Source organism: Hyalella azteca, unplaced genomic scaffold (assembly GCF_000764305.2).
Source record: "Hyalella azteca isolate HAZT.00-mixed unplaced genomic scaffold, Hazt_2.0.2 contig12231, whole genome shotgun sequence".
In the NCBI taxonomy this organism is placed as follows: domain Eukaryota; kingdom Metazoa; phylum Arthropoda; class Malacostraca; order Amphipoda; family Hyalellidae; genus Hyalella; species Hyalella azteca.
The window spans coordinates 1-23,066 of NW_025942194.1; the positions used below are offsets into that span (position 1 = coordinate 1).

Genomic DNA, 23,066 nt, shown 5'->3' on the forward strand with positions numbered 1-23,066 from the left:
CGGATCGGCATCCTTCTGAAGTTGTTCACTATTGAGTCAAGGAGTTTCGAACTTTTATTCACCACTCCTATCTGTCGATATTGACGAAATTAAGCGTCTAACTATATGTACTTTATGTATTTGGAAATTGGACAGTCAGGCACAGAGCAGTACAAACCTACGTCCGTCTTCCGCAACAACCGTGCAAGGAATCGGGTCTAGAATTCAACTATAGCTGCTTCCGATGTAAATAATACTTCCGAGAAGTACGTACGCTCTGCCGGAAATTTTATCGGATCACGTTGTACGCATTTGAATGAAACAATTAATCTCTATATATGCATTTTTTTGGCAATAAATCCAATGAATAGTCATGAAAACCCGACGTTTGTGAAAGCAAGTGCACGCAGAAGCTCATCGGATGAAGTGTGAATTGAGGCGCCCGGCAAGCAAACACTTAGAAATAAAAAAGCCTCATTTTAATAATAATAATAATAGCGGTTTCAGCGTCTAGTAGGCCGTAGGCCTGTCGCCGATTATTAACACCGCAGAATATTCACAGCTCGTTGCGGTCTCGAACACGCAATTCACTGCTACAATTCTGCTGTGCTTAACCGCCCGGCCTCCTCGCCGATTCTGACCAGAAACTGATGCACTGAGCTGGGATCGAACCCGCGCCTCTCTAGTGCGTCAATCTTGGTACTCTGAACTGTAACCACTGGGCCACCCTGATTTATTTTTCAGGCTTTGGGTATGGAGATAACAAACCTCCAACCCTGAGCACAACTAGCATTTTGGTTGATGCACTCTGCTTCACTTTAGGCTATTTGGCTTTTCTTTCCCTTTACATTGAAATCCAACACTTCCACCCGATGGTGCGGCAGTACCTGGTGAAAAGAAAACAGTAGAATAAAGCCCTAAACCACATTGACAATCTGGTCACCATATTGTAGCTGAGCAAATATTGACCAAGATTATAGATGACAGCAGAACGGTTCCTTCCTAGGGCGTCATGAACGCCCAGAGCTGAGGTCAGCTAACTGAGAGACGAGAGGCCTTTCAGTACTGAGCAGAAATCCCTTCGTGGGTCCTTGATTGGTCTACGTTTAGTGCATATCTGGCCAATTGAGCGGAGACTGTATGCCCCCAAATGTGAACGTGACACAAAGCATTCAATTAAGAGTGGAAGCGATCCATACTACACAAAGGCAATCATGGTTTCAATCTTCACCAGAAGGTCTCCTAACCTGTTTCTATCACCTCCGCTGACCAATGTCGTGCCAATTAAACAACGAAAGATTTTTCTTAAATCCACTCCTGCTACAGCTGAAATTAGTTGAATGGTTGTACGAATGCGCCATAATTGTTTTTCTGTCTGCCGCCTCATTGCCATGGCTAACACTGTGGTCTCGTATCTAGCAAAGTAGCACCTTTTCAAGACCCTTGACCAGCAACTTTCGTATCTCAAAGGTAATGGTGCGATATGAGCATCCAGGTATTTTGTGAATTGAATTAAATTTAAACAAGCTCGTCTTTCAGAGATTCCTTATCAGCCAGCTGCATAACCTTGTGTATTGCAAACTATTCAGCCCCAAGTCCCGTCGAAGCAACAAGCCTGTTGCCGACTCTTGCACTTAGTCTTGGTTCACACCGTATAAACTGCCGGCCAAGTGCCAGTCACGGTCCAGTTCGATGATCTCTAATGCACTTCTATAGGAGCATTCACACCAGCCGTGCATGGCACCTGCCATACCAGGCGTGGTGCACTGTGTAGCCACGATCATAGCAAAAGATATATTGACCAGGACGTGACTGCAGTGTTGCCAACTTTTTTCTTTGCCGGGTATACCAGATTACCAGCTCAACAAACCGGATTTCAGCATATTTAGCGGATCAAAAATATCCATACCAGACAGGCAGACACAATCTCAACAAACCAGGTTTGTTAAATCTTGCCATGCCTGACTGGCATGACACGTAATACGAAAGAAACCGAAAGGAGGACGGCCCGTGACCGGACTTAACATGTGAATGCACCTGCATGGCAGAGAACGGACCGTGGCCAGCATATGCCTGGCACGTGCCTATAGCAGTATGGTCTGCATCAAGCCTAAGAGGCCGGTAGCAACTGTCTCATCTACAGACTTTGAGCCATCCGTGTAAATCTAGAATTGTTTTTGGTGGTTCTGCAGCCAAAATTCAGTAAAGCAATTCTGAATAGATTGATGTTGCAAATTGTTCCAGGGATTAACTTGAAGGTTGAGATGAATACAGGAAATAAGATCCGCTTGAAGTGAAATTGAGCTTAAGAAGGGAGTAGTAGCACGCCGTGGGAGTGAATGACCAAGCTTGCAGAGGCTTTCACGAGCTTTGATGATGAGGATGTGTCATTATAAACTTCCCAGTCAGATAATCCTAACATGGTTGTTACATGGTTACTGGCCAGCATGCACAGATATCAGATAACACACTTAATGAACAGATACAAGAATCGCTGTTGCAGGGGTGCAATGAAGCTTTCAAGTTTCAGATACACTTTTGCCGTGGTACGTCGGGCTCCGTGTATCTACCAATGAGCAGGTTTTAGAACAGTTGCAAGATGGTTCATTAAAGATGGTTCATCACCTCGTATCTACTCAGAACGAATGGACCCGCCCGCTGGACGAAAGGGAGCCAGTAGATGCAGTGTACCTCGATTTTGCCAAGGCAGTTGACAGTGTCCCACATGAGCGACTGTTGCGGAAATTGCAGTCTTTGGGAATTGCCAGCAATGTACTCAAATGGATCAGAGATTTTCTTGTAGGGAGACGCCAACGTGTCAGTATTAATTAATGGGTCCGTATCAGACTGGGCTCCAGTGCGCAGCAACGTGCCACAAGGAAGCGTTCTCGGGCCTTTTTTATTCGTTGCGTTTATAAACGATCTGCCAGAAGCTGTGTCTAGCGTGTGCTCGATGTATGCTGACGACACAAAAATTTATAATACAGTGAAGAATACGTCGCAAAAAGTACAGTTACAAGGTGATCTTGACAGGCTGGTTGACTGGGCTGATAAGTGGCAGCTGCGTTATAACGCTGACAAATGTAAAGTAATCCACCTTGGTAAGAATAGTGAACAGCAAGATTACGGTATGAGGAGATACGGTTGCGACGACAGAGTGATGATGTCGAAGTCGACAACGGAAAAAGATTTAGGAGTTAATATCGACAATGAGTTGAAATTTCTGTCGTGCGCCCGAACCTAGAGTTTGGAAACGTCGTGTGGTCACCGAAACTTGTAAAGGACAAAAATTTAATAGAGAGTGTTCGATGACGTGCAACAAGAATAATTCGGGCTTGAAAGGCAAGTCCTATATACGAGGAAAGATTAAAGATTATGAAGCTTCCAAGCCTCAGTTATCGACGTTTGCGTGGGGAACTCATTGAAGCATACAAGTATACTCATGGCTTATACAATGTCCCAGAAGGATTACTAGAATTTGAAACAATAACCAACACCAGGGGCCATGGTTATAAACTAAAAAACTGCGTTGTAACACATCCATGCGACAACATTTCTTCTCGCTTCGAGTCACCGACATGTGGAACAGCCTTCCTGATAGCATAGTTGACGCTCCGAGTATGAACGCCTTCAAGAACAGACTAGACGAAGCTATGCAGGAGCATATGTTCAGTCATAAATGCCTAGCAAATTACGGACCAGGCAATAAGTCCAGCAGCTATCTCAATCAATCGTCAGTTATGTAAAGATCGGGTTCAAGTCACGAAAAATTCAAGAATCGGCAACAGGCCCTGGGCCTATTTCTTCAGTGCCGACACTTCTATTCTATTCTATTAAAGACTTCGAGATATCCTGTAAAATTGTGGAGCCACATTCAATCTTGCTTCTTACTGTGACGTCATTCGTCACTCGTCAGATCAAACGTACAATATTCTAGATATCCTCATCTTCCTGTTCTCAAATCTCTCACATATTCCTGAGGGCACACGACAGCGTGTAGAAAATACCCTAAAATACTTCGACATAATCCTTCACGGAATGCACAATGTCCCAAGCGGTTGCCTCGCCAGCCTCGCCCCTCCCACCAGTGTGATAACAGAGCTCGTGCAACAAGTGTAACGCAGCTCGAGCTACTAACATATATTGCTTTAGAATATCTGCCCATTGTATCTGTGATCCCATCTTGTCAGTCACTAAGTGAATGATTCTAGAATTGCTGATTCTAAGTTCATGTTATTGAGTTAATAATAAAGATGCTATTTTTATTAACTCTGCGCCAAGACATAGTTGCGGGCTAATTTTATCACCGTCTGCTCATAGGCTGCATGTACCATATTCAAAATAATTTTACATAGTGAACTTCTTCTAAGACAATTAGTTTAAAAGTGAATTATTTGGTATATAAACTAAATGTACCTGTTGTCTGTGTGGTGACATTGAAGTGCACAAGAATACTCATGGTTTTTCTAACCGTGTCTTGTGTACAAGAAGTACACAAGACACGGTTACAAACTAAAAAACTCGATGCAACTCATATAGTTTATGTTCAGGCTTGAACTGCCTCGAATCCTACGGACTTGGTAAAAGTCCAGTAGTTATTTCAAACTAACATCAGTTCTGAAAAGATCTAGTCAAAGGGCCAAATCTACTATAAAAAAGTACGAAAAGTACGAGAATCGGCAAGAAGCCGTTGGCCTATTTCATCAGCGCCGACGCAACTATACTATGTGTGATCTGATATTTTTTGCGTCATCTGCCCCCGCTTTCATGTAAGTGTCCTCATACTTCTTAGTACGCCCTGAAGAGTCATGGCTCAGACGCCGCCCAGTTGTCTGGCTTATACAGTCATAGAGAAATATCTCACCGGAGACTATCTTGCAGACATGCGATAAACTGGTTAAGCCGGTCTCGTGCTGTAATATCTATGGTAATTATTTAATCTTATGATATTGACCGTTGACATGTGTAGATATGGTGAATAAAATAGAACCGAAGACAAAGAATTGAAGAGATTAAACAACGAGAGACTCGACCCCGCTGCCGAGACAAATGCAAGTTTGTGAAAGAGGTGAACAACGTGCAGGCCGGACCGTGCAGGCCGGACCGTGCAGGCCGGACCGTGCTGGTCGCGCCATGCAGGCCGGACCGTGCAGGCCGGACCGTGCAGGTCGCGTCGTGCAGGCCGGACCGTGCAGGCCTGCCTTGGTGCGTTAGCTCAATAAAATCGAACTAATACTAATAAAAAATGAAATCCTGCCTTGGTGCGTTAGCTCAATAAAATCAAAATAATACTAATAAAAAATGAAATAAAATTATCAATATTCTATCTGAACTTAATTTTATCCAATGCAGGCCATGTTGAGCAGGCCATGTTGAGCAGGCCATGTTGAGCAGGCCATGTTGTTTCCTTCAAAAGCGCACAAAAACTTTTAAAATACCGAAAATTTTATACTTCTTATAAACTCTGCCCCAGGCAATGGCTAGTACAAAGTTCAACAATTAAAAAATAACAGAACATTCTATTCCTGGATTTTCTTCACTCTAATTATGGACAGACCTTTGTTAAGTAATTGATTTATGATACGCGCGAATGATGGTGCCGATACTTCTGCTTTAGATAGTCCTGTCATTTATGATTGTCAAGTAAGGCGATACAAATATGAATTTAAAAAGTCTCACGAGAAAATTTCTTTATTCTTCATGTTATTTGTTCTAGTCATTTGATAAATATCAATTTTGGATCCCATGGTTCATTTTTACGCATAGATTACGTATTTTAAAGTAAATTTACAAAAAAATTTTTCGGTAAATGATCCATTTCGATAAATGATCTTGATCGACCACTTGTTACCAATAGTGTAATTGTTTGTTCAAATAAATGTTTTTGCTGCTCGCGCGAGAAAATATCCTGTAATTAATTAAATTGGCTGACTTATGATGATGTAATATGAATGTATGAATGACGTAGTGTGAATGACGACCTTATTGTTCAAGACTTGATCCTGCGCATCACTGTGATGTGGTAAAAAAATTACGGGGCATTTAACATTAATTGACTACTTGTTCAGTTGAAGGATATTTTTGAGTCGTGAAAGCTTCATGTATTGATTTGGAATTTTTTTTCGTGAAATCTAGTGGGAATTTGAGGAGGCGAGAGGAATTTAATTGTGGGACATTCGCTTGGAATGGGAAGGGAGGAAATAATATAATATTGAGTAATTAATATAATATTGTTTCATTCGAGTGACAATGAGAAAAAGGGTAAGTTTTAAGATTACTTACTTGATTGCTTGCTCTCAAATTTACCGAAAATTTAAAAGCAAGGAAAGTAGTAAAAAATGTCACAACTTTTGATAGGAGTTAACGTTTTCTCCTTCAAAAATTAATGTATTTTTGTCTATTTATTTGCTTTTAAAAGCGAGAGGTTGTGCTGGGACATTAGAGCGCAGAAGTGAAGAGTGAGGAAGAGAAATATTATAGCGCGTCATTCGCTATATCTGTCGTATCAGGTTTGAATAAGTTGGAAATTATGGTTCAGGTTGTAGACACAACACAAAGAATTGCCCTAAAGTATTGCAATATGGGGGATACATTGAATAAATGAAATTTAATCTTTTTTTCGTTCATACAAGTTCGTAATAATTGCAAATTCAGGTTAGAACATCGTTCAAATTTCAAACCGGGTTTGCACGATTTCTTATTATAATTTATTTGGTTCAAATGTGAATCTACTCTGATAACTGATTCTTTCCGTTCGTTCAGAACAAAACCTGAAGCAGCGATAAAGGTTAAATCGTCAATAAATGAATTATCGCATCTCAGAAATTAAATATCGGGAGCAGCGCCGAGTTATACAGCTGGTATAACTTGTGTTGATCGCAGGTTCAAACAATAGAAAGTGAACCAAATAATGCTAGGTTGACCAGCGACCAACCACACTCAGGGTTGAAGGTATTTTACTATAATAATAATATAATAATTATAGCGGTTTTAGCGTTTATTAGGCTGTAGGCCTGTCGCCGATTCTTAACATCGCAGAACTTCCACAGCATTTTGCGGTCATGAACTCGCAACGCACTGCTACAATTCTGCTGTGCTTAACCGCCCGGCCTCCTTGCCGATTCTGACCAGAAACTGGCGCACAGAGCTGGGATCGAACCCGCGCCTCTCTAGTGCGTCAATCTTGGTACTCTGAACTTTAACCACTGGGCCACCCTGCCACTAACGCATAACATACGCGATATAGAACCGATCACTACACATACAGAACCACACATATTTTTATAGAACCACACTAGAATAAAGAAGGTGTTTTAAAAAGCGCACACCGATCATCACAGAAGAGTGAAGGAAATATTTAATAGAGCGCATTCATTCATTTCAGATTGAAGGAAATATTCAGAGTGCATAAAACAGTACATTGAGGTTTCAATGTACTGTTAACATAACGAAATGCGCTACAGTATATTGACTTACATTATTGACACTAAAGTAAAGTTTTTACTAACTTTCCGGACCAGCAGTAAGCTTTGCAATCTAACAGCGCCACATAACTGCCAAGGACGTACCGCTCCTTCATACTGGCTTCAATCATCACGTGTTTTAAGTTTCTTGAAAGATTGACATTTAATGCTTTTATTGTGGAAAAAAGACCTTCATTTATTGCTAATCTGATTTAAGACATGTATTTTTGCTTATTTATGTATGGAATACCGTTTTGATCTAGAGAGTTAAGAAGCCTGAGTAACAACCATAAGTGTGCTCCTTACCAGATGATGCGAGCTCGCAGTTTATTTTCAAACTGAACCTCCTTGCCTAACCATCATAAAACAATTTTACAAGTAAATTACTTAATTTAATTTATAGCTCAGTAGAACAAGGCGCAAGTCAGAAAGTCAATTTCCACTTGATAACTTTCGGGCGTCGAGTGGAGTCACAAAAATACTTGAGTCCTCCTCACATGAGAGGTTTTCTATTTTCTCGAATTCGAATCATTTTAATTTAGAGTAAAGAACAAATAATTATACAGAATTGTCTGTTGCAGCTTTTAACGTGAAGCACAACAAAATTGGATGCTAACAAGCAAGAATAGGTAGGATATTCAAACTAAGTCAATGGTGTAGATTTAATTGAAACACTTTAAAATGATATGACTGGTTTATATTTTACACAAATAAATTTTCGTCTATTCCAACACATCAGATATCACATCGACGCTAATTTCAGGGCTGATTAAAATGGATCCAGTTCTTCTTTATGTTGACCCTAATAATTAAATGATATTTTTGATGTGTTCAGTGATGAATCGTGTCATTTTCTTCAAATGAGTGACGTGAACTGGGGAAAGAAAATAGATGTGTCTACTCATGGTGATTAAGCTTAGAAAAACGTTAAATATCGCTCTAATCGTTCAGAAGTTTTTTATTTTATTTTATTCAGAACCTAAACATTTTTAAATTTCAGACGTCTTTCTCTCACTCTGTGAAACTCTGGATTGCATTACAGCTTGCTTGGGAAGTTTTGAATATGTCGGTGGCGAATATTTTTATTTTTGTTATCCATTATTGGAGCGATATTATAAATCGGTAAAATCCCAAATAATGTGAGTGTTTATCATGAATTACGACAAATTTTGCAGATAAATACAACTATTTTTCCGTTGCGATATCGAAATTAATAACCATGTCTTCGAACGATCTGCGAAAAAAGTTCATATTTATTAATTTCTATGAATGATTTATACAAAATGGTGCGATCCATCATTACATTCCAGACATTTTAAGATCTTGGCGACACATTTAATTTTGTAACTCCCAGCCAGGAGTTAATTTACCAGTAAGGAAATTGAGCGATAGAATGCTGTCTGTTACCGCAGCCCTGGAGAAAAACTTTGACAGATTGAACTGGCTTGCGGAGTGGGGAGGAGAGGCAGGATGTTTATCTTGAGCCAGGGAGCATTTCTTGTCGTTGTATAGTGTACTTTGACCTCCTGTAATTCAGCATCAGCTAACGATCTTTACAAGTTCACGTTGACAATGTGTTAACTTTTCCTAACTTATTAAAACCCAAGGTAATAAGTAAACAAATGACTAAACTGATCCGACGTGCCCAGCGGTGGTGGATGCAGAATTTGTGAAGCTGTTGTTTGTTGCACGAGTTCGCACGCGCCTCAGCGAAAAGTTGGATGGAAAAATAACATTTTATGGGATCCAAATTTGCTGGCCCGGGATTCAGTGTAAATTAAGAATAATTTAGTGGAAATATTTCATGTTCCTATGCACGTTGCAGACGATCACGAATCTATTAATGCGATCGATAAATTAACTTTTCGGACAACCAAATGTGCTGGTTCATGATTAGCGAATCTTGCAAATTATTTCTAAGTAAATACTAAACATTTTTTATGAAAAATTTCCAGTTTTCCCGACATTTCAGATGAAATGTCACTATTTACTTTTCATGACAATGACCGGGCCGACCAGTCCGGGTGAATATTTTAGTGATTTGGTACGGAGGATACGGGCCGGTCCGCGGGACTCCCGGACGCGTGACGCGGTGTTGGTGCTCCGTGGCCCGTGCCCGTGGTTGAGGCGTGAGGTGGTCAGGGTAGCGGACTCCACGTCCTAAAATAATCGATAAAAACTTGTTAGTACAGCGTCAAAAATACCAGAGAAGAATATAATTAATAAGTATATATAATACTATATAATAAGTACATAATTATGATATTACAGGCAGGGTGGCACTCTGGCTAGGTAATATATTCTCGCGTTTATATAACAAAATGGATGGGAAGCCTGCCATGTTACACCGCCTGCATGGGCATCTCCGTGACGCCATCCTCGAACAGCTGCACTAGACGTTCATCCGAACTGAACCATTATTGCTATAAATATGTTCCGAAATAAAAAAAATTAAAATTTTCAAATTGAGACATGAATATAATAGTGCATTATAATGGGGCTTGATAATGCAATATAATAGTGCAATATAATGGGCCATAATAATGCAAAATAATAGTGCAATATAATGAGTCATAATAATGTAATGTATTATTATAATATTAAGAAAAGAACAAGCAGCTGTAAGAATGTACGAGGCTGTACGATCATTATAAGTTAACATAAGTTATGTACAATTAAATTCACACAAAATTTTTCAGCACCAAATATTTCAAGCTTATAAAATTTGTTATGTTTTGCTTTTACTTACGATTTTTATCTTATAGCAGCGTAAACTACCTTGTTTTCTTGGAATATATTTCTAAACTTTGAATATTGTACACCACGAGGCATGAGCCTTGTTTGCTTTATATCTTTACGGCATTTCTCCTTGTTTCTGATCAGCAATAACGTCTATAATGGCGTAAGTTATCTCATGACGGCCTTGTATGTTGTGTTCATGGAGGGGGCGACGTTAATACAATATCCTCGCGAGGGGCGACGTGAAGAAATGGTTACGCCTGCTTGTGCGTTCCATTAGAACTATTTCTCGACGGTGCCATCGCAGGAATTTTCATTTTATTTCAGTCGGTGATGCAAATGCTGGAAGGAAAACAAAATTTTCTATGACTATCAAAAAAAGAAACTTTTTGAGGGGAGACAATGTTGTTTCTATTGACCTGCTGGCGTCCGGCGTGGCAGCAGGTTCTGTAATGAAAGAAATTAATATAGGATAAAAGAAGCAACGAATTAACGGCGATAAGATATAATAATATTTGGTAAGGCAAGCGGGTCCTGAAATGGTCTTGTATTTAAGCCAGGCTTTGCTGGGGTGAGTGGTGGTGGGGTGAGTGGTGGTGGGGTGAGTGGATAGTAACTAATTCAAACTATCGCCAATCTTGAAAAGATCCGGTCAAATGACATTTTTTTTGTCTCCTGTTAACAAGTCACGAAAAGTACAAGAACCGGCGACAGGCCACATCAGGCCTACTCTTAAGTGCCGTCATCACTATGTTATGTTATAATAAGTGAAATGGATTAAAAAAGAAGTAATTAAAGACTGGAAAATTTGTTCGATAACGTATCTACAGCTTTCCTATCGCCTATTCCTCGTATTGAGGGTACCATCATGCGCCCCATGACCGTGACTCATTGTTAATTTTGTTATGCAATTCAACGCAAATAATATCCTATAAATACCACTTTTATTACAGAAATATTTGTGAAGAATGGTAAAAAATGTTCATTTCATATAAATTTGAAAGAGCTTCCCGCTAAAACTAAAGTACGCACTTGCATACGATTAATTTGCTGCATTCGACGCGCATTTTCTGCACTACAAAATGTGCTCAAAAATTGGAAAAGCCAAACTTTTTAATTTGAGGCGAGACCCCTCCATAAAAAGAAGTAAAATACTAAATAAACTTACAATCGACTCCCCTAGAAAAGGAATTTGCTTGACATTTTCCCAGCTTTTAAATTATCGGTTTTGTGCTTTAGGCAAGTACATTGATATGACCGTTAATGAACAAGTTATTTTTTAGATGACATTAACTCGCTCAGCGACTTAGTAACGATTTTTTATGAAGGCATAAAAATACACTTTTATCTTTAATACGCGAGGAGTTGATTTGCAAGAAGAATATAATTGGCGGTGACATTAAAAGCTTAAACCATCGATGAACTTACGAACATCGTAGAACTTAGGGCCACTGTAAGATGTAATATGAACATAATGAATATATAAAGTGAACGAATAAGCAAGCGTGATGAGCCGATTTAAAAACTGCAGCTGAGAAAGTTAAATATCATATTTTAATATAACTTGAATTAAGTTACTTTTATTAATTAATTGGTTTCGTAAATTTTTTCCAGAGATTCGATTTATTGTTCACCATTTCAAAAGTGCATCCGAAAGGTGCACTCTGGAACTCGTGTTCACTATTATTAGTTCACTAGTATTTAACTAAAGCGTTCACTATTATTTAACTTATTCACTAGTTAAATTCGCGCTCACTATTAATTTGCACTTATCCCTACACGGCAGACACTAGCAACTTATAAAATCCATGGTTCAAAGATTTTAAGAGAAACATGGTAGACTGGCAGTTGCAAGATTTCAAAACAACGTTTAAATAATGTTGACTCAACGAAACAACGTTTTATTAACGTTGATTAAACTGAACAACGTTTAAGTAACGATGATTAAACCAAACAACGTCTAAGTAAAGTTGATTCAACGAAACAACGTCACACCAACGTTGATTCAGCAAAACGTCTAATTAACGTTGATTCAACCAAACGTTTCAATAACGTTGATTCAGTGAAACAACGTTTAATTAACGTCGACTAAACATGAAATGTCTGGTCTTATGGCTCTTTCATAACTCAGCTAACAACACTCATCTTTTTTTACCGAGCCAGGCTTAGCTTCGTTCCAGGGCTCGGAAGCGAGAATTATTGTCACGGGTCCGCACTCGACCCACTGTGCAGCTTTTTCTGTTTCCGATGCGTATTTCAGCACATATCCATGTGCTTATGAGCTGCCTTCTGCATGCATCATTCCTCATCAGCGTCGTTTAAATGGTGAGTGATAACGTCTATATTTGTTATATATAACGGGCTAAACAGATACAGTAAGTTTTCTCAGTGAAAACGATTGGTTAGGATTGGTTTAGGCCTATATGAAATCGGCATATCAAGTTAGTGATCCTGGACCATACAACTTCTAATTGCGCATCACATATGCCGCATATATGAATTATGCAGGCTAAATTATAAAAAGAATCTAGTAATACGAGGAGTGATACTTAAAATGGCCTCAAGCTCTCGACAGCGGCGTCCGGCGCTCGTTTGTTCCCTCACTTCTCTTAGTTCTTTCAATTCCCGCAGTTGTCGCGGCTTCCTCAATTTCTATTTGTTCCCTTTGTTCAATTAATTTTCTTAGCTCTCTCAATTATCGCAGTTCCCTTACTTCCCTCAGTTCCTTTAGTTCCCTCACTTCCTTTAGTTCCCTCACTTTCCTCAGCCACCGAGACGGAGACCAGCGAAGTGGAGCTGCGTGTCTCCTCCAGCGGGCGCACTCAGGCCTGGATGAATGTCCCTGCAACAGAATTTCTGGAACTCACTCTAACCTGCGACTTCTACAAGAAAAGCAGCGGGGAGAAGATCTCAAGTAAAGATATGGGGATCTTCTGGAAGAAGGTGAGCAAGCAGATTTAGGAAAATTCATAAGTAGTGTTTGTGTTGCATAATTTTCTATTGTAGTGTTTGGTAGGAATTCATTGGGTTTATAACGCGAGATCCAGCTCAGCATTTGTTGCCTAGTGTTTTTTGGTTGAGCCTATCAGAAAGTTGTGTGTGATCAGGAAGTCATTGCTTTGAAGATTTCGCTAATGTGTTTTTCCCGGTCATGTTTTCTCCAGCCCAGAAAAAAAATCAGAAATATAGCGTACGAAATGGTGTTTTTCTCACTAAAATTCATCAATTCATCGTAATCAGGCTTAAAACGCGATTAAGTAAGGCTACCACACAAATATAAATCTAAATTTCTGCTATCTTAAAATGTGCATTGTGCAATCAACAAAAATATTATACACCGTTTTATCTCTCTAGGATGGCGTGTACCTAGGGATTACATCGAGAACCATCCAGCCGTCGTCTTTGAAAGTCACCACCCAGCACCGACTTCTGCCCGCAAACCAAACACATAAGGACATGATGCCACTCCGACAAGGGACGTACTCGTGTGAGACGTGGAGTCGTCTCGGCACAGACACCAGCAAAAGCAATGAAATCTTACTCACGCTCAGTGAATGGGATACATTCATCTTGACTGTCGTCACTAATGATTCAACTGCAGACCCAGTGAGACGGCTCAACAACTCTCGGCACATATATGAATCAGAATCTCATGCTCTAAATCGTTCGCTGTATGATCTCATCGGAATTGAGCGCCTTTCCTCATCTAGATCTTTACGCATGTCCTACAAATTTCACCTCTACTACATTAAATCTGGCGATGATGATCATGTATTGGGTGGCATAATGACACGGTTGAATAATAGGCTAAGGAAACATTTTCTAGTTGGATCGTCCTTAAAACTAGCCACAACATGTACACCCTTTGGCAATATCAATACCTGGCCGTCGTCACAAGCAGGAGCGGTCCATCCAGAAAGAATGCAGTGCCAGTCAGGGGAAGGATGGCCCACTCCATGGAAATGTGTTCCAGACTTCAACCAAGGAGCTCGGTTAACTCTCAACCATTGTGATCCTTGCCCAAGAGGATATACTAACGTCATGAGTGATCTCTGTGTGGCGGTCGTGGAATCGGCTTCATGGTCTCGAGCATTTGGAAAAGCGTATGTTACAGGCAAAGAGCATGACATCGTTGGCGCCGAGTTCGAGATCACTAATAAATCAGAGTTTTATGACTCAATAAAAAAGATATTGCACGACAATACGGGTCAAACTTCTTCCTGGGTGTCATTGAAAAGAATGAACAAATTCGGTCCGTTGGTTTCAATGCAGCCAACAAGATTTGGTGAAGACCACATAACAAATTTGTCATGGGCTCCAGGGCATCCAATACTTCGAAAGGAATGTACGGGTGTGGATGTGGTTTCTAAGAAGTTTTTTAGCCATTCGTGTAGCGAGTCTCTTCCGTACCTAACTGTGGTGAATATTAAAGAACTCATAGATGGTCTCGCATCACAGCGTACCGCAGAAGAACTAGGATTAGTTACTAGGTCTTCTCGATGCAATAGACTCCATGGACACGCTTTCGCTTCAGCATACGACACGGATGATTTTACGTGCATAATTAAATTGAACGTAACACCGTCTAGTTACGAAGATGCTCAAATGAAATGTAAAACAATTGGAGCACTACCCCAACCTGCAATTGGATTCATGAACTGGATCTACAAAAAACTCCAAATTGACTATAACATTCAGTTTCTGTACGTGTTATATGAAGATTCGACTTATAGGGACGACGGCCTTAATCTCAGCAGCAGTTTTAACGGCGCTCCTGGACTCTTATGTGAAACGAGAGAGCTGATGAAACAGAGGCAACAACTCACACTTTCTTTATCCAGAGAAGACCGTCCCGTGGTAACGTTTGCCAACATACGCGATCTTAAGAATGGTTCATTAAGGTGCTACGCAAATGGATTCCGGACACCTGTTAACTTTTCAGCCGAGCAAGGGGTTGCTACTATTCAAGTCTCCAAATTTGCTGAGTACGGCTATTTCAACTGTTATGTTTTGACCGAAAACCCTACAAGGTTGATAAAATCCAACACTATCCTTAAGCCATACCCGCGCAACGAGTCTGCATTTGCAGTAGTAGTAAACATTTTAGTTCCTTATGAAGCAGTCAAAGACGACAACACTTTCGTCGTCGAGCCGCGCCACGATAGCTGTCTGGCCCAGATTTTGAGACAGGATTTGAAGCTGAACATGTCTATTAGCCAAAAATTTTTTGGCCCCGGTGAATTCAGTGCCGAAAATTTTGAACACGTGCATCTCATTATTGGAAATTCATCGCAACACTTCATGAAGGATCACTCGGATTTATTTAAACTTCTTCTAAAAATTACAAATGGACATCAAAACTGCAGTGTTGTGGAAGTCCGTCCAACAACAGGATGTCCCAAACATGTATATTTAGAATCCATTTCTGGACAAAATTTGAGTTTCAAGGAAACCATGAACTCGGGTGAGTTCATTCCCGTAGAAATTTGTGTCGACAAGAGAGGTGGTCCGGTCACTCGAACTTGCCTTGGAGACTTCATAGAAGGCTATTTCTGGAGTGATGATTTGTCTGGAGACTGTACAGGATCACCTTCAACGATAACCAGACAACTTAACGACATAAGGAATAACATTACGCCGTACACAATCGCCAACTTGTCAGATTTAACTAGAAACTCTTCTGAAATTCAGCCCGTAGATGTATATCTAATTACCCTAGCGCTACAGCGCGTCGCTCACCACCGCCCCCAAAACTCAAGCTATCCAGAAGAACTCGGTCTAGAAGACTTAGTGTCAACCGTGAATAATGTCTTAACTGCTCCTTTAAAAATTTTCCAAGGCTTACATGAAACTTTAAACGCAACTAATATTTTGTTGGAGTCGTTAGAAGAACTGACGTTTAGAGCCCTTGGTGATAATGTAGGGGATTATAAGTTTGCAGAGTCAATTGGGCCGTCGGTTTCAGCGGCAAGTTTTGCACTGTTCCACAACTCGTCCATAATTGGATACATGAAAGGAGACGGCAATAAAAGTGAAACTGGTGTTCTTAGATCAAGTTCCAATACGAGTACAGATTATGGAGTAGAGGTAAAAATTATTTTGCCTGACAACCTTACGAGTCGGGTCGTGAACGAGCTCGGAACTGACAGCGTTCAACTGGCATTTCTAGTTTATCGAGACGACAAACTTTTTGTAGAGGAAAAATATCCGGATTTCAATTACACAATCAATAGCTACGTGATGCAGGCCTCGTTTAAGAACCATCCCGTGATTAACCTGGAGCATCCGGTGGAGATTTCATTCAAACCACTTTATGGAAGGAAAGATACGGTCTGCGTGTTTTGGGATTTTGAAAAAAATGAGAGGAAGGGAGGTTGGTCGCAGGATGGATGTATCAAGTCAAACGAAAGTGGAAGCCTCATTACCTGTTCATGCAATCACCTTACTAGCTTTGCGCTTCTTATAAACTATGAAAACAAAACGCCTAACGAAAAACATGCCATAATATTGTCATATATCACAACAGTCGGTGTAAAGTTCTCCATTTTTGGATTGCTAATGGTTTTTCTGACCTTCATTTTGTTCCAGGAATGGCGCAAAAAATTGACGAACAAAATCCTTATAAATTTGGCGACTGCAGTGTTTTTTAGCATGGTGATATTTCTAGCAGGCATCAATCAAACCCAAGACTTGACACTTTGCCGATTCGTGGCCGTGTCTCTGCATTATTTCATTCTCGCCTCGTTTGGATGGATGCTAGTTGAAGGAATCCACCATTACCTTGTTTTCGTGAAAGTCTTCGATACGTACATACCGAAATTTATTTGGAAAGCTTCCATTTGTGCTTGGGGTCTCCCCTTTATCCCCATCCTGGGGTTGCTTGTTTACGACAGCGCTCTGTACGACAGTCGTGACCAGTACAGCACAGGGACTCTCATCTGTTGGATATCCCCATTGGGGTTCAGGTATGCCTTCCTTCCTCCCCTCGTGCTTATCCTTGCCATTAATCTGGTACTCTACATCAGAATAATCAACGGAACTGCGTGCAAGAGACCCAAATTACAATCGAACAAATCTGACACAAATCTCAAGCTCAACCAGCTGAGTATGGCCATAACGGTCTTCTTCTTATTGGGATTCACATGGATATTCGGCCTCCTGACCATAACTGGTAAAGGAGAAGTTTTCGCATACTTTTTCACGATCTTCAACACTCTGCAAGGATTCTTCATCTTCGTGTTCCACGTCTGCCAAATCGGTTCAGTTCGACGTCAATGGTCGACTTACTTCGATGTTGTGACTTGTGACATTCCATTCCCCTTTCACATCTTCGATCGCTGCCATCGTCAGTTCCTCCTCCCCATCGCCGACCGCCGACATCGTCAGTTTCACCTCCCCATCGCCGACCGCCGACATCGTCAGTTCCCCCTTTACATCTTCGTCAGCAGACACCCTGTCACACTCGCCGCTAGCTGAAGTAGCACTTTGAGGAGGAGGAATTTAACAAATGTAACAGCATTGAGAACTCCTGAGCACCAGCCTTTTACTTTCGGTGACCAGGTCTCACAATGCGAACTACAAAGAAAACGGTTTACGAATAAGAAAACAAAAGGTTAAGGAGAGAAGCTGATGGAAGACAACGAGTCCAGCATTCTTGAATACGAACTTGCAGTGAAACTACTTCGTTAGATCCAGAATTATACAAAGAAGATGAGACGCTTAAGACATGCCTGATAACCTCTGCGGTTTGTTCACTTACTATAAAGCCGATTTCGAAAAACCTTCCCACGTAAACTCATCTTGAGTTTTGATTAAAATAAGTGCGAGAGTTTTAGGAGACATCTTCTGTTATTATTTAGCTTAAAGGCATTCAATGAGCAACGTTCAACTCGTAATAATATGATATTATAAAAACTTTTAACCTTAATGCTTGTCAAAATTTAGCAAACTAAAAGACTTCCTATGTTTAATGGGATCTCCTACCTCCTCTTTATGAACTTCAATCTGAATATATTGCGCTTTTTAAATGATTTTTTTTCTTGTGTTGCATTAGGCGGTTTTATTATTTCAACCTGCCATAACCTCTCACGAACGCTGGAGAGGCTGGAAGGTAAATGAGGTGTGTCAGTTGCCTAGGAAAAGGATGACTTAGCTTCTAAGTAAGGTAGAAAAGGAGGTCTGTACACTAGGAGAATTAAGTCAGATCTTTTCTAGGCATATCAAACAGCAATTGTCTTACGAGAGGATCGATGTGAAATAAATCGAAAGCCATCAATGTGCGAATATTCAATAAATTTTAATCTAAATTCTGTTACTTGAATAATTGTCTATTAGTTAGACGAATAATCTTTTGAAAGAATAGATTGAGCGCCTTTCCTCATCGATTCAATTAATAAAAGTAAGGTGATGAAATTGAATCAAATAAAACTAAGATTGTTTCTCCACGCCCCAATGCGTGTTTGATATTAAATATTATCAATATATTTTATGTTAATGACTGTATGGAATGAATTATTGTGCTATTATTATTAGTATTTGCCACTAATTATTGGATTAATATTTGTGTGTTCTACACATTCATTGAGCTATTATTATTTTGAAAGTAGACTTTTAATGAGTCAGTCTTCATATGATCCTCGGGTTTGGTTGAGATCCAATTTCATTTGCGGTGGAAATCAGTTAATTAAGGTTAATTTAATCAGAAACGATCGAATCCACTTGGCAAAAACTGATAAAGCCGCTGCACAGATGAAGAATAAACAAGTATATCGGGTTTGTGCTCAGTCTATNTCTTATACACATCTAGATGTGTATAAGAGACAGTGCTAACGCTGCTTCCTTCGAGCCGGCTTCAGCGGGCTGGACAATTGAGACCTTCCGCCCCTTGTGGGTGATGATTAACTTGAGATTTTGAATAATTGAGACCTTCTGCCTTGCTGGCGATGATATCTTTTGACCTCCGGCGCGAAATAGTTTGATAGCTGAAGCGCTAGCAAACCATTATGCTACTATTCATCTAAAAATTTCGTGCAACTTCCAGCACAATACTGACTGAAATTGAGCATTTGCTCTCAAATTTATGACAGACAAAACTTGAACAATTCGGCATTATATTCTTCTTGCCTACTAAGTAAGGTTTAAAATATTGAATATTAACTAAGTGACTTGGACACCGAGACGCAGCTTCAAATAAAATATATGACCTAATAATGAACATATTATTCCTGGACATACACATGCGGCGGTTATATATAAAAAATTATTTACAAAAATTTTATAGATTAAAAATATTAGTGCTTACAGAGATGCTTTAAAAAAAACATAGGTACAACTTTAAATAGAAGAAAGGCCAAATAATAGGCATATTAAGGCATATTAATTCTAGACACTGAAATTAGGTTAAAGATACACAAAGCTTTAAATGAAATACAAGGCCTAATAATAAGCAGGTTAGTCATAGACATGGAACTGTGGCTTCAAGTAAAAAAACAACGCTTAATTATAAAGTCTTAGATATTGAGAAACAGTTAGTAAATGAAGGGCTTTATATAATAAACCAAGGCTCAATAATAATAGGTAATATTACATCATCTAATGTTTTCTTGAAAAAATATTTTTTGAGTATGTAAATAACCTTCCCACACAATTATTGCATTATTATCTGCTCGAGAATATTAGAAATTACTATGTAGCAATTTGAATATCTAAAAAAATTAAACTAGATCAATATACTTGGAGATTCCTCTAATAAATTTACAGGTTCAATTGTATTCAAGTCAGCAATTGGAAAATGTGACAACAGAGCAACATTCATAGGTAAGAGATAATTTATTTTGCAATTGCTGAACATAATCTCATATTTTTTGAAGAAGCCTGCTACAAGTACATGAATCTTACAAGAGAAAACATAAACATATAAAATTAAAGAAGGTTGCGCTATAGAAGAAATTGTATAAGTTGAAATTTACAGTGACCCTGTCACCCACATGAAGAAAAAGTAGGATCTACTGTTAAACAAGGTGACTTAGACCAAAGGTGACTTAGACCATTGATGAGGTGACTAAGACCAAAGGTGACTTGGACCATTGATGAGGTGACTTAGACTTTTATTAAGTGAAAAATGTCACAGCTTTTGATAGGAGTAAATGTTTTATCCTCTAAAAAATAATGTATTTTTGTCTATTTTATTTGTTTTTAAAAGCGAGAGGTTGTGCTGGGACATTAGAGCGTAAAAGTGAAGCGTGAAGAAAAGAANCTAGATGTGTATAAGAGACAGGCCCTACACTGTGCCTCACATGAGTATCCTGATACTATGCAAAGGTCCAGCCTGGGCGGGACAGCCTGGAGCTTTCTTACTGCCAATGCAGCAACAAAATAAGAATTACTTTATTAATCAATAAGTGTCAAACAAGGAACTCCTGTGGGCAGGGTTGTGAAGGAATTAGGGGGTCGTGATACTATGAAAGGTTGGAATCAGCAGCATTCCTTACATGAGGCAGACAGACAGAACAAAAATACCTAGGAAAACTGCTGAGAATGCTGCTGGTTTCCAGGGACTGCAAAAATGGCAGTCTGAGGGGGAGATATGAATTGATCTAGGTTAGTTCCAACATATGTTAGTGTTAATTTGTCTATGGTAGTAACTACGTTTACCATAATGTTAACAGATGAGTGGCTGTCTCTTATACACATCTAGATGTGTATAAGAGACAGGAACTGTAACCACTGGGCCACCCTGCCCAGTGGCCCAGTGTACTTTCCAACCATTTTTATTTTCATTAGTTATAAACGTGATCCTATTCCGGCTCCTTTTCTATTGTTTACAAATATTTTTCATAGAAACTTAGACGCATAAAATAACCTCTGAATGATACTGTGAAAAATCTCCATCCCAAACTTTTTTTCATTAGTTATAAACGTAATACTATTCCGGCTCCTTTTCTATTGCTGTCTCTTATACACATCTAGATGTGTATAAGAGACAGGTTAAGCACGGCAGAATTGTAGCAGTGAGTTGCGAGTTCGAGACCGCAACAAGCTGTGAATGTTCTGCTATGTTAAGAATCGGCGACAGGCCTCTGGCCTAATAAACACTGAAACCGCTATTATTATTATTATTAATATATGCGACTACTGCGGCTGACAGTAGTAAGAACAGCTGCATAGGTGTTATGCTGACTATTTCTACTGCATGTAGAGGGTTGGCATTGGCTCTTGGGCTGATTTAAGAGTCAAATTTTTGGGCTACGGCAGCGCTCCCCTAAAATATATGATAGGGGTTCTTCCTAATTAAATTTTCCTAATTAATTAACCTACAAATATACTAGTATATATTGAGTAATCGGCCTTTTTGGCTTTTTTTTGTTCTCAGCATTGGCCGTTTTTTAGGCCATCTGGCAACCCTGGAACTTCTTTGTGACCGTCTGAAGGCTGGATCATTTCCTGCAAAGTTATAATTAATGTTTGTGGATCGATCATTCGCCGTTCAACATTGAACAGTGAAATGATGGTGTTATTCAATTTAATTTTAAATGATGGTGCTTTAATTCAACGTTAACGTTCGTTCTCATATATCATTAAAATTTCACATAAATTATGCGTCGAATTTCACTTGTTGAATCTATATACAGGAGCCATCACTTAGAACCTGACTAGATTTGAATTAGTGATAATTTATTTAATTAAATTCAATCGTATACTCTATTGAAGCAGGCCTGTTGGGGGAAATACAAACCCTTATTTATATGAATCTGCAAATTACTTACTTATTTATAAATTACTTACTTTTTTGCAAATTACTTATTTATATGAATCTGCAAATTACTTAAATTCAGCAAGAGCAAGGGAACTACTGATTATATCATGACATTATAGATAAAAAATAACAATTGCGGTCAGACGAGTACATGTCAGCTTTCTTCCATTTTAGTTATTGTCGCGTCCTGGGTATATATGAGTACATGTAGTTTTCTTTTCCATCAGTAAATGCAAGTGTGCCAGGTATATATGAATACATGTCAGCTTTCTTCCATTTCAGTTAATGTCGCGTCCTGGGTATATATGAGTACATGTCAGCTTTCTTCCATTCCAGTTAATGTCGCATCCTGGTTATATGAGTACATGTCAGCTTTCCCTATTTCAGTTAATGTAGCGTCCTGGGTATATATGAGTACATGTCAGCTTTCTTCCATTCCAGTTAATGTCGCATCCTGGTTATATGAGTACATGTCAGCTTTCCCTATCTCAGTTAATGTAGCGTCCTGGGTATAGATGAGTACATGTCAGCTTTTTCATTTCAGCTAATGTAGCGTCCTGGTTATATATGAGTACATGTCAGCTTTCTTCCATTCCATTTAATGTCGCGTCCTGGGTATATATGAGTACATGTCAGCTTTCCCCATTTCAGTTAATGTAGCGTCCTGGGTATAGATGAGTACATGTCAGTTTTCCCCATTTCAGTTAATGTAGCGCGCTGGGTATAGATGAAGATGAGTACATGTCAGTTTTCCCCACTTCGGTTAATGTAGCGCACTGGGTATAGATGAAGATGAGTACAAGTCACCTTTCTTCCATTCCATTTATGTAGCGTACTGGGTATAGATGAAGATGAGTACATGTCAGTTTTCTCCCATTTCAGTTAATGTCGCTTCCTGGGTATATATGAGTACATGTCAGCTTTCTTCCATTCCATTTAATGTAGCGCACTGGGTATAGATGAAGATGAGTACATGTAAGCTTTCCCCATTTCAGTTAATGTAGCGTCCTGGGTATATATGAGTACATGTCAGCTTTCTTTCATTCCATTTAATGTCGCGTCCTGGGTATATATGAGTACATGTCAGTTTTCTTCTCTATCAGTAAATGCAAGTGTGCCCGGATACGAAG

General features: G+C 39.4%; 1 protein-coding gene across 1 annotated transcript; it reads left to right on the plus strand.

Annotated features, from left to right (window-relative positions):
- The first annotated feature begins 12,356 nt into the window (after positions 1–12,356).
- On the plus strand, positions 12,357–18,802 carry LOC108672554. The gene is made up of 3 exons (XM_018160248.2): positions 12,357–12,506; positions 12,949–13,124; positions 13,536–18,802. Exons 2-3 carry the CDS (start codon positions 13,014–13,016, stop codon positions 17,655–17,657), a joined length of 4,233 nt encoding a protein of 1,410 aa, XP_018015737.1. The 5' UTR covers positions 12,357–12,506; positions 12,949–13,013; the 3' UTR covers positions 17,658–18,802.
- The last annotated feature ends 4,264 nt before the right edge of the window (positions 18,803–23,066 follow it).